This window comes from Sphaeramia orbicularis, chromosome 8 (genome assembly GCF_902148855.1).
Source record: "Sphaeramia orbicularis chromosome 8, fSphaOr1.1, whole genome shotgun sequence".
Classification (NCBI taxonomy): Eukaryota; Metazoa; Chordata; class Actinopteri; order Kurtiformes; family Apogonidae; genus Sphaeramia; species Sphaeramia orbicularis.
This window is the reverse complement of record NC_043964.1, coordinates 2,573,618-2,585,963: the sequence shown is the minus strand read 5'-3', so window position 1 is coordinate 2,585,963 and position 12,346 is coordinate 2,573,618. Positions and strand designations below refer to the sequence as shown.

Below are 12,346 nucleotides of genomic sequence, written 5' to 3'. Positions count from 1 at the left end.
TGTCATGTTACATTTCCAGTACCACATTTTTCTCCCCTCAACTTTATTGAAAATATTCAGGTATACAAAACATATACATTTTGAACAAACAAACATCAAGATGTCAAAAAGAAAAGTCATTTGAATAAATAAATTTAAGAAAAAATGCATAGAATTAAAGACACAAAGCAGAATAGACAAATAATAGAATAAAAAATATATATTTATCTAACAAAATTATATAAATACATCAGAAAGTTTAGGCTATTTTGAAGAATTCTGCATAAACTGCCAGGATGTTAGTGCTTTTTTTTTTGTTAAAGATAAATTCTAAGGATTTAATATATTTTTCAAATTCCATCAGGAAGATTTTAAAATGTGGGTGTGTTTTGGAATATTTCTTTTTATGTATATGAAATTTTCCAAATAAAATTATCAAATTTACAACAAATTCTATTTTTTTTTCCCCCCCAACTTTATTAATCAAAATCTGGTCATACATTCTAAAGAATTCCATAGAAAAAGACTTTTTTTTCCCAGACTGAGCATCAACGTCAAACTTATGCTGAACAGCATTTGTAAAGAACATGGTAGATAGATAGATAGATAGATAGATAGATAGATAGATAGATAGATAGATAGATAGATAGATAGATAGATAGATAGATAGATAGATAGATAGATAGATAGATAGATAGATAGATAGATAGATAGACATGAAAATAAAATAATTTACAAAATAAAGTCAGAGGTCTGATCAGGTATCAATACATTCAAATTTTCACAAATAATCACGGCTTGTTTCGTTTTAACATATTTCAGTGTCTTGTTTTTTTTTTTTTAAAGTTTGTTATTTCATTTATGTAAATTAAAAACAGTGGGTGGTTCTTCATAAATCTACACGTGTATAAATTGTTTAGCAAAAATAATTAATAATAATTAAAGTATTGGACATAATTTCTCGTTTTTTGTTTTTCATTTGTAACTCCGAATTTAATGTCTATATAACAACAAGTTCTAAATTACTAATATCATGTTACATTTCTGATACCACTTTTATTTCATTCATCTATTATTTTTTTATTTCCGGTACCACTTTTATTTTTTATTTTTATTTCTGGTACCACTTTTATTTTATATTTTTATTTCCGGTACCACTTTTATTTTTTTATTTTCATTTCCGGTACCACTGGTCAACTTGACGTTTGGTCGTCTGACGTATGAATCATTGTTCCCAAGATGGCGGTGCACCTGTTCCGTCCGCGGTGATCCTTCATGTTTTCACTTTAACATCAGGGAATACGGCACCGACAACACACTGAAAATACACAGGCGGAGTAGTTCAACATCTGCGGGTGAATCAGTCATTCGACATGTCCACGGAGGAGCTGTCAGCCTCGGACAGTGAGGCTGCCCTGGCCGGGGCCGGGGAGCGATGGGCTCCGGTGGGCGCCGTGGCGAACCCGGAGGATGAGAGCGGGAGGAGGGTCGCCGGTCAGCCGAGGCAGAGGTGTTCCAGCTCGGCCACAGAGGAGGAAATGGCCGCCAGGCTGAGGAAACTGGAAGAAGAACAGGAGCAGCTGAACTCGTCTCTGCTCGCGCTCACTTCCCACTTCGCGCAGGTCCAGTTCAGACTGAAGCAGATCGTCCACGCGCAGACCGAGGAGAAGGAGAGGATGCTGCAGGAGCTCGAGGAGTTCGCCTTCAGGGGCTGTCCGCACGTGGTGGGCTGCAGGGCGCAGGATGCAACCCAGCTGCACAACACGGTGAGGAGGGCAGGGCTGTTCCACCGCTGTGGGTCTAAGTATCTAAAACCCAGTCCTGAAATGAAATGGTCATATTTTCCCTGAAGCCTCCTCTACCTGCTCCATCCCATAATAGTGTCATGGTGACAGTGTCATGTACATTATAATAAGTGGGTATTTGCTGTTTCTTTCCGCCTATGGCAACAGGTGCAGGTCAGCTTTAAGGAGAAACTGAAATGTGTGTATTTGTGAGAAAAAGAACAGCTGGGAAGAAAAAAAACAAACATTATTTGCACTGAATCCAAAAGTATCAGTCAAATTTTATTTATATAGCGTCACATCATAGCAAAAGTTATCTCCTGACACTTCACATTTAGAGCTGGTCTACAGGGTGGGGAAGCAAAATGTACAATATTCTGAGGCAGGGATTGAAAGACAGTGTATGACCAGTTAGTTTGTAGAAAGTCATGAGAATTTATTTGCCACAAGAAAATGTCCATAATAGAAAATGTTTTTATTCTATGTGTCCTCCTTCTTTCTCAATAACTGCCTTCACACGCTTCCTGAAACTTGTGCAAGTGTTCCTCAAATATTGGGCTGACAACTTCTCCCATTCTTCTTTAATAGTATCTTCCAGACTTTCTGGTAATAGTTTTGCTCATAGTCATTCTCTTCTTTCCATTAGAAACAGTCTTTATGGACACTCCAACTATTTTGGAAATCTCCTTTGGTGTGACGACTGCATTCAGCAAATCACACACTCTTTGACGTTTGCTTTCCTGATTACTCATATGGGCAAAAGTTTCTGCAAAGGTATGGATAATAGTGTTAGGTATGATTATGACATCAGTATATGTTTGGTTTCAAAACAATTGACGTAGTGCCTGCTGAGAAAAAACAACTAAATGTTCAGTGTACATTTTGCTTCCCCACCCTGTAAACCAGACTTAAGCTAATGATTAAGTGATTTTGTGCATTTGTTTATGTGTTTATTCAGTCATCACACATAGGTTAATACATTAAATATGAACAGTCTGATGTTAATGCTTACTTACTACTTATCCTCAATACATTTATCAACATCTATGCATTGAAAATTAGAAGCACATTATCATAAAATCCAATACTTCATTAATATATCATGGCTCAACCTGCTGTGTACCCTTCAGTCCTGGAGCTGCATGACCCAGATGGACTTTATTTAAAAGCATTTTTTTCTTTGTGTAGTTTTGTCTCAATATACTTACATTTACCTCATTTTATAATGTTGTATTTGCACCCCTGTTTTGTAACTTGAAGTGACTTTGCACTGAACATAATATACATTGTAAAACAAACAATAGAACATTTCTCAGAGGACTGGTTTGATCACAGTAATCAGCTTTAATAAAGTGAATGAAGATAAATATGGACACACTCATGCGCACTGAGCCTATTTGGACTTGCTTCTGATTCATGCAGATTAAAATGGGCCTGTTGCGTCACACACGAGGCTGCGCCCATCTCTGTTTTGTTCCCTGAGATCTCTTATCTCAGGTGGAAAATGTTGCTTTCTGTCATAAGGGTGTGAGTCACAGCGCCTCAGGCAGCCGATCACTATCTGTTTAATGAAGGCTGCTGTGTACACACTGATGGAGAAGCAAACGGCGCTGCTCCTGTTCTGAACACATTTACTTTGACCTGAAGGTGGTCTTAGATTCATTGCAGGCTTTATAAACTCAGGGCTACAGTGCTGCACATTGTTTTGAATATTTATTTATTTATTTATTCATTCATTTATTTATTTATTTATATTTGCACAAAATAAAAACAGCAATAGAAAAAACAACAACATTCAAACAAGTGACAAAATTGTGCAGGAGAGGTTAGAAGCCAAAAAGAAGGCTTATATGAATACCTCCCCCGAAAAGAACAATACACAAAAAAAAAGAATAAAAAATACAATATAACTGAAATAATAAACTACAGTAAAAACAATAAAAATGTAATCCACATTACAAATCATCAAATACAAATCAAGTGATATACAGCCTTACATTTTTTCATGAATTCCAGTCCTTTTCAGATATTTTTTAAACAATGATAAAGTAGATGTTGATTGAAGTTCAGGTCTCAGATTATTCCACAGATTTGGTCCACCATATTTCAGAGAATACTGACTAACTGAAGTTCGGCAGTTACGGAAGATAAAATTTGCTTGAAAATCGTGTCGGAAAGTTGTGAATGATAGAAGACAACATAAAGAAATTGTGAAAAACTTTAGGAAGAATATGAGTAAAGTGAACATATTTGTACATGAAGACACAGGTCTGGTAAACGTTCACATCAAACACTGAAAGAAGATTGAATTTTTTTGAAAAGAGGAGCAGATGAGTGGAGTCTCTTAGAAAAACTGATCATTCTTAAAAATTTCTTTTGAATTAAGAGAATCTTATTGAGATATGTGGGACAGGTTGCCACATTTTACCTTGTATATATCCTATAGCCTATATTACTTGTATATATCCATTATATGTTGTACACATTTCCTCCATCTGTAGAATAGAGTTGGCTTTTTTCTATATTTTAGTATTTTTTCGTAGCTTTGTATATTGTCAGTATTTTTCAGTGTGATATTTTTATGCGGTCTATGCAGCACAGGTGTCAAACATGCGGCCCGGGGGCCAAATCCGGCCCACCAAAGGGTCCAATCTGGCCCCTGGGATGAATTTGTAAAATACAAAAATTACACTGAGGAAATGAACAGTCAATGGTGTTAAAATCATTTTAGGTTGATTCAATCTAAAGTGGGTCAGACCAGTAAAATACTATTAGGTTTTAGGTTTTAGATTTTAGGTTAGTTTATTTCAGACACAGACATAATACAAAACATATGAAACAAAAATTAAAAAAAAAAAAAAATAATGATAAACAATACACAAATAAAAAATCAAACAATAGAGAAATAATAATAATAATGATAAACAATACACAAAAAATCTAATAAAAAAAAAAAAAGAACAACTGTTGTGCCTGAAAGGGAGTAGGAAGAAGCCACTGCTTATCCAGTCCTACCCCCTAATTCCAGTCCTCAGACTGTTAGTGCTGAATCACATGATATACAACAGAAGATTGTGATTATCTACATACACTTCTACATACACTCATACAGTCACATACACATATACATACACACATACAGTCACATACACACATACATACACACATACAGTCACATACACACATACAGTCACATACACATATACATACACTCATACAGTCACATACACATATACATACACACATACAGTCACATACACATATACATACACACATACAGTCACATACACACATACAGTCACATACACATATACATACACACATACAGTCACATACACACATACATACACACATACAGTCACATACACACATACAGTCACATACACATATACATACACACATACAGTCACATACACATGTACATACACACATACAGTCACATACACATATACATACACACATACAGTCACATACACACATACATACACACATACAGTCACATACACACATACAGTCACATACACATATACATACACACATACAGTCACATACACATATACATACACACATACAGTCACATACACACATACATACACACATACAGTCACATACACACATACATACACACATACAGTCACATACACATATACATACACACATACAGTCACATACATACACACCAGTTTATTATCTACCGCTGTACACACACGTCTGCACCCCCACATTTATATACACTCACCATACAATAGAACAACCTGACAATCCAAATAATGATCATACCCTTCCTTGAATTAGAATTAGAATTTGAATTAGAATAAACTATAAATAATGAAAACCACAAACTTTTTCTTGGTTTTAGTGTAAAAAAACAAAAACAAAGTTAAATTACACAAAAATGTTGACATTTACAGACTAGCCTTTTACAAAAAATGTAAAAAACCTGAACAAATACAAACAACCTGAAATGTCTAAATAGAAGTATGCGGAATTTTAACAATATTCAGTCTGTTATTAAATGTTTTGTGTATTTGTAGATCCACTGTGATCTGTAAGTTATGATGCACATGTATAAATGATAAAGTAAGGTGTAATATTGTTGAAATTGCACTGATTTTTCTTCAGAATTTTCTGGATGTTCATATTTGTTCATGTTATGTTCGAGTACAGTTAGTAAATGCAAACATTTTCATGACTGAATTTGACTTTTTTTTCACTCAAAAACATAGACAAAAACTTTGGAGTTGACATTATTTATCAGTTCTTATGTTATTATTTATATTATTTTACTGGTCCGGCCCACTTTAGATCAGATTAAGCTGCATGTGGCCCCTGAACTAAAATGAGTTTGACACCCCTGCTATACAGTCTATTTATGCAGTCTTCATACAGTGATATTTTTTATATAATCTTATTGCATTTTAAGTGTTGGCTGCTAAACAGAAACAGAGCTGCTAAACTGATTTTCATTGCTCCTGTAACGGTGACAATAAAGTATTCTATTCTATTCTATTCTATTCATGTATTCTATCTAATTATCTTTTTTAATTATTTCTGTCTTATCACATGCTTAACTTGCAGGGTGACTTGGTGAGTCCTGATCTTTAATTTTTTTTAATTTATATTATGTAAATGTTGTGACATTAGTGATTATATAAACTCTGACTCTAGAATAAGTCTTTGTCTGTGTACATGTTTATAACCAAACACAGATAAACAGTAATGGTCACTCAGTCACGAACAGTAAAGTGAATTTTTTGTGTGTTTTTGTTCAGAGTGAGAGAGAGAAGAGGGAACGTCTGGAGGCTCAGCGAGAAAAACAAAAGGATCTTATTTTCCAGCTGAAGACCCAGCTGGATGACCTGGAACGCTTCGCTTATCAGGAGGGCAGCTACGATTCGCTGCCTCAGTCTGTTGTCATGGAGAGACAGAAGGTGGGAAGGCCGTCGCCATCTTGTTGCGATTATGTTAAATATCAGCATATCATTGTTTCTTTCAATCTGCTCTTTTATTATCTTTTTATAGAATTCATAATAACATTGTAACATCATATGCCTGTCTTTTATCATATGGGTCAATCATATGATCATATAATGAGACGTTTCAGATCAGAGGTCAAATGCCACATCTACTGACTGTGTGTCTATGGATAAGATAAGATAAGATAAGATAAGATAAGATAAGATAAGATAAGATAAGATAAAACTTTAGTGATCCTACCATGGAGAAATTTCATATTTGGCAGCAGAAAGTTACAAAAAAAAAAGCGTGGGGAAGACAGGCTGAAAATACACAGTGTGAAACATGAAATATAAGGAGAAAAAAAGAAATCCGCTATTTATGTAAATTTAGATTTAAATATTATATACATATTTACAATATAGATGTTCATACAAATATTCAGTTTTATTATTGATTATTTAGCAGGCTTTTTAATTTCCCAACTGACTCAGGGCTACTACACACTGATTGCACTTTATGTATTTATTATATTTTTTTTGTGTTTTAATGGTATTTTAATGGTATTTTTATTTGTACTGTTTATTTGTGCTTCGCACTGTAAAGCACTTTGTGACTCTGTCTGTGAAAAGTGCTCTATAAATAAAATTTACTTACTTACGTACTTACTTACTATTCCAAATAAATTAACATGAAATTAAATTTCTACAAACATGGCTAATGAAAATGAATGTTCCACTATTATCCCTTTTTAAACACAAACATGGATGGGTCATAGTCTAAATAATAGTTCATTTCAAAGCATCGATAAAATTCTAAAACTCCTCTCAGGTCATATTAAGTGCAAGCGTTGATATTTAATCCATTGTATATTTTTAGGTCATCATAGATGAGTTGATCAAAAAGCTGGATGTCAACCTGAACGAGGACATTGGGAATTTGACGCCTGAGGAGCTGAGGCAGAGAGTGGACGCCGCTATCGCTCAGATTGTCAATCCAGCCAGAGTCAAAGAGCAGCTGGTGGATCAGCTCAAAACCCAGATCAGGGACCTGGAGATGTTCATCAACTTCATCCAGGGTACACAGTGATAATCACCACAGACTACAGCAGCCACTGATTATTTACGTTTCACACTTGCACCTTGTGTTGGTTTAATGAATAACGTGTGCCTGTTTCCTTTTACAGATGAGGTAGGAAACCCTCTCCTGTCAGAGGGTGGACACAACCAGCAGCCGCAAGCAGCAGGGACAAAAACCAGAGCTCCAGGAGTGAAGAAAGGTCAGCCACATATAAGATAGAAATAAACTGTCTAATGCAAATGGGAAAACATATGTTCATTTCATTTCATTTATTAAGATCCCCATTAGCAACTGATGATTCAGTTGCTATTCTTCCTGGGGTCTCCTCTACCTTACATTACAATTTTAATTATTTTACATTAATCTTACACCATTCACGCCCACACACGTACACACACACACACACAAACAGGACATACACAACAGCCCAATGCAATTAAAATAAACAAACAAAATAAGTACTATGTATTCGTACTCCTTCACCAAGCAATAGCTGTCTGATACAAATCATAAAACATCTTTCAATATTAGCGATACTCACTCCATTTCATGCCTGCTGTGTAAACAAAAAAAGTTTTAATTTCTTTTGAAAACATTTTCTATTATTTTCCAACAACAAAAACCCTGGCAGTCCATTCCATTCAACCATGGCCCCATAAAAAACAGTTAGCTGTAACTGATTTGTTCTGCCTAAAGGCAGAGCACGCCGTGGTTCACTTGTTTGTCTTGTACAATAATTATGTTGATCAACAAAAAATGACAGTTTTCTGTGAATAATTTCTGGAGTTTGTGTTGCTATAATATTGCGAATAAATGATAATAAAGAATATTTCAATCTAGATTTTACAGTTAACCATGTCAAACTGTTGTGCATTGTGGTTCTATTAGTTCTGTATGGGCAACCCAAAACAATTAGTGCCGCTTTATTCTGTGCGACTTGCAATTTGTGTAAATTATTTTCATTAGTATTGTGCTCTATAATAATATAATATTATTATTAGACCGTTGTGAGACAGGTTAGTTTTACTCTACTGATGATGTGTTGTTGCAATAGTAATCCTGCTCTATTGCTATATTATCTCTGCTATATTATAATATACTTCTTGAGCCATACATTCTTGTGTCATTGAAAGGACTGAAAATACTTGTGATTATTTTTGACCATTTCACCAAACCATTCACAATTTGTTGTTTTAAAAAAAAAAAAAAAAAGCTACTAGTTTTGTCTCTAAGATCTTAAGTCTTCCACCTGAGTGGTCCTGGTTCCAGGATCAGGGTTATTGTTTATGGTTCATTCTTCCACCAGTGACTATGGTACAGGGTAACACTTCCCAGCTCATGTACCTCCAGTGGTTAAAGTTTTGGATTTGCCATGATCACAACCACTGCTTTATTTTCGTCTAACCTCTTTACTGTATATGTTAATGCTGTTGTGTTTGACTGCAGTGGACCCAGAACAGGCCCAGAAGATGCGTGAGACGGGTTTGCAGCTGATCCAGAAAGCCCTCGCTGTGCTGCAGATCTTCGCAGCGAGTCAGTTTGGCTGTGCAGCAGGCCACGTTCCTCCTAACATGTGGTCTCAGGAGCCGATGGGGCAGGACTACGGCCCGCTGCTGCAGCGTCTGGAGGCAACGGTGGAGAAGGTGCGAGTCCTGGGGTCATGCAGACAGCCCTCCCTTGATCATGTTGTTAACTATACCAGCAACTCAGCACTTGGACCCCGAGACGAACTGACGACTTCTGTGAGGAAAGAACTGGCAATAGCTCTGAAAGACCTGTTGGCTCACGGCCTTTACGCTCCGTCACAGACCATGAGCCTGGTGTTGGCCCCCATCTCATGCCTGCTGCCTTACAGGGCAGCTCCACAGACCATGCACCCATGGGAGCTTTTTGTCAAATACTATCAGTCAAAAAATGGGAAGGCCTTTGTGGAGTCACCGGCCCGCCAGCTCTCCCAGTCCTTCAGCCTGCCAGTAGGGGGCGGCCCAGTGATGGTCACCCCTAAACAGTCTCTACTTTGGGCCATCCACACTGTGCTGAACGAACACGGACGCTACAAACGGGGACCAGATACAGAGTTCAAAGCACTGGTGTGCATGGCTCTGAACGAACAGCGGCTGGTGTCGTGGCTCAACCTGCTGTGCAAGTCAGGGACTCTGATCCATCCACACTACCAGTCCTGGAGCTACATGGCCCAGACCGGCTTTGAAGGAGCCCTGCGCATCCTGGGTCGCATCAGTCACCTCAAATTCAACCTCCCAGTGGACCTGGCTGTACGGCAGCTCAAGAACATAAAAGATGCTTTCTGAGGAAACACTAAAACAGTAGCAACTCCATGAGAAAAAGAACTGCATTACACCATTTGTGCAATTAACATCTTAGAAATTTTATGGTTAGACAGCATTAAAATACACATTAACAGGCTGCTTTAAGACTTCTCATTTTGGTGTGTTGACCAAAAAACAGGACATGTTACTGTCATTCAAAGCACACATACGTATTGAAGTGGGGGGCTGCATTCATTACATAAGCCAGGGTTGTGGTTTAGAAGATTACACTTTAACGTTTTAGTGGCTGACAGTCAATTAAGGAATCACATTGAATGAGATAAACAGTGCATCATTATGGTAATTTGGCTGTAGGCATTAAAGAGACAGTATGCCATTTCCACAGTTATGGTATTGCAGTAAGGATGGTCACTATGATGTGACTCAGGTGGAAATTATGTTTACAGATGTGCTATGTGTTGATGTTCTCTTCACATAATGTTTAGTGACATATTCACATTATGCCATTTCACTCTAACAAAACAGTAATAAATAACATAAGGGGATATAATGTCTGACTGGCAACAAAACAAAATGGACAGTTTCCCTGCGTAAAGTAATGGATTTCTCTGATATTGGATTAATACATAACATCATGCCAGTCATTTTTAGATATTTTTATTCTATTCAGAACTTTTACTTTCTAGCTTCTGGTGAGCCATAGCTCAATTTAATATTTAGATTTGTGAGATTCTTTAATTATTATGCCGGCAAGAGCGACAGCCAAAGATTGTTGTGCCTCAGCCTTTTTAGTGCACCTGGTAGACAAGAATAGAACAGTGTTGGCCCAGAACGCTGTTTGAGTGTTGAGGCCAAAATGAGATGTCTTAAGGTGTATATAGCTTCTCATGTTAGTTATTCAGTTGTTATTTTCACAAATGGTGTTCCATAAGAAACATGAATAGAAAAACTGAAGTATTTTATCAGTTAAACTACCCCGCTCTTACCAAGTATTCAGGATCAAAAGACTTTATGCTTTACGTAATTAACCTAGTAAAAGGTTATTTAAGCAGCCACATGTATGTAAAAGTGCAAGTATGTAATGTCTACAGTACATGCATGGACAGTTCCGTTGTGTGTCAGCTTCAGCCATTCCAGATTTTTGTCTGCATATTTATATCCTGGTATGTTTGAGATGCCAAAATGTCAAGGTGACAATGCTACTTGTACTGTAAACATGCCTTAGTATGGAGATGGAGATTACCTCATCTTTAGTAAAGCCTTCCTGACCTTTGCGACCTGTGCTAATCGTGTTTTTCCCCTGAGTGTTCGATAGTGCCCTAACCTATGCAGCAATTGTTGTTGGAGAGGTTTAGTTTGTAGAGTAATCAGTACTGTAAGGTGGCGTCCAGTTTGACAATCCACATGCTGTTTGATGTCTGGATACTGTGGCTCTCACAGTAACTGGAGGCTTGTGATCGACCTATGATATCAACCTGAAGAAACGTTGTGTAACTTTGCCCAATGGTTTACAAATATGCAGCTGTTCACTCTGGTAAATGATGCTTTTTTTGTCTGATTCTGTTATCATTCCTGGCATGATGTGTTTCAGGTGTGTGAAAAACATGTAGACCCTGTATGAACTGCTGCTTTTCTCTCACTGCAGGTGTTGTAAAAACAAAGTGAAATAATGATGATAAAATTATTTCATGTTTAAGCTGAAACATATTTAATATATTTGAAAGATGTTAATTTAGTTCTTGTTTCAAAGTAAATATTTGAAATATGATTTTATCTTCCAGAGACAGCTGAGTTGCACGTTTAAATATGAATGTACAAACCATAGATGCTATTAAACTGCAATTATTTTAAAGTGCTATTTGTTTCCCTTCTTTCGTCCCTGTGTTTAATAGAATGGGCCCACATGGATGTATTAAATGACCACGAAGAAGTGTTTTGTGTTCTGGTAAAATTTTGCTTGTATTCCCAAGATAAACATCTGATTTTGTATCATATGTTAAGTTTGTTACCTTTATGTTCCTGGGGCAGAGGGGTGTTCTGTGTGGGGTATGTTTAGCACATGAGAGTATATAATTTCTTTTGCTTAATAACTTCTCTTTCAGTTCAGTTGTTATAAGACATTTATTTGTTGAATGGCATGTAGCTCACTGATGTAGGTGAAACATTAGATAACTCTTAAAGTAGCTGTGCTGTAGTTGTTCAGAACAACAACAGACAAACTGACAGAATTCTATTTATGTTATTTTTATGTAATCATAA

At 36.5% G+C, this 12,346-nt stretch overlaps 1 protein-coding gene across 2 annotated transcripts; it reads left to right on the top strand.

The window, feature by feature from the left end:
- Positions 1 to 1,189: 1,189 nt before the first annotated feature.
- rundc1 (RUN domain containing 1) lies at positions 1,190 to 11,943 on the top strand. 2 transcript variants are annotated; one of them, XM_030141395.1, is made up of 6 exons: positions 1,190 to 1,745; positions 6,342 to 6,350; positions 6,536 to 6,694; positions 7,599 to 7,797; positions 7,906 to 7,998; positions 9,246 to 11,943. In XM_030141395.1, the coding sequence occupies exons 1-6, from the start codon at positions 1,353 to 1,355 to the stop codon at positions 10,106 to 10,108; spliced, it is 1,716 nt and encodes a 571-aa protein (XP_029997255.1). In that variant the 5' UTR covers positions 1,190 to 1,352; the 3' UTR covers positions 10,109 to 11,943. The 2 variants fall into 2 exon arrangements, with proteins under 2 accessions (XP_029997255.1, XP_029997256.1); XM_030141396.1 differs by lacking the exon at positions 6,342 to 6,350.
- The last annotated feature ends 403 nt before the right edge of the window (positions 11,944 to 12,346 follow it).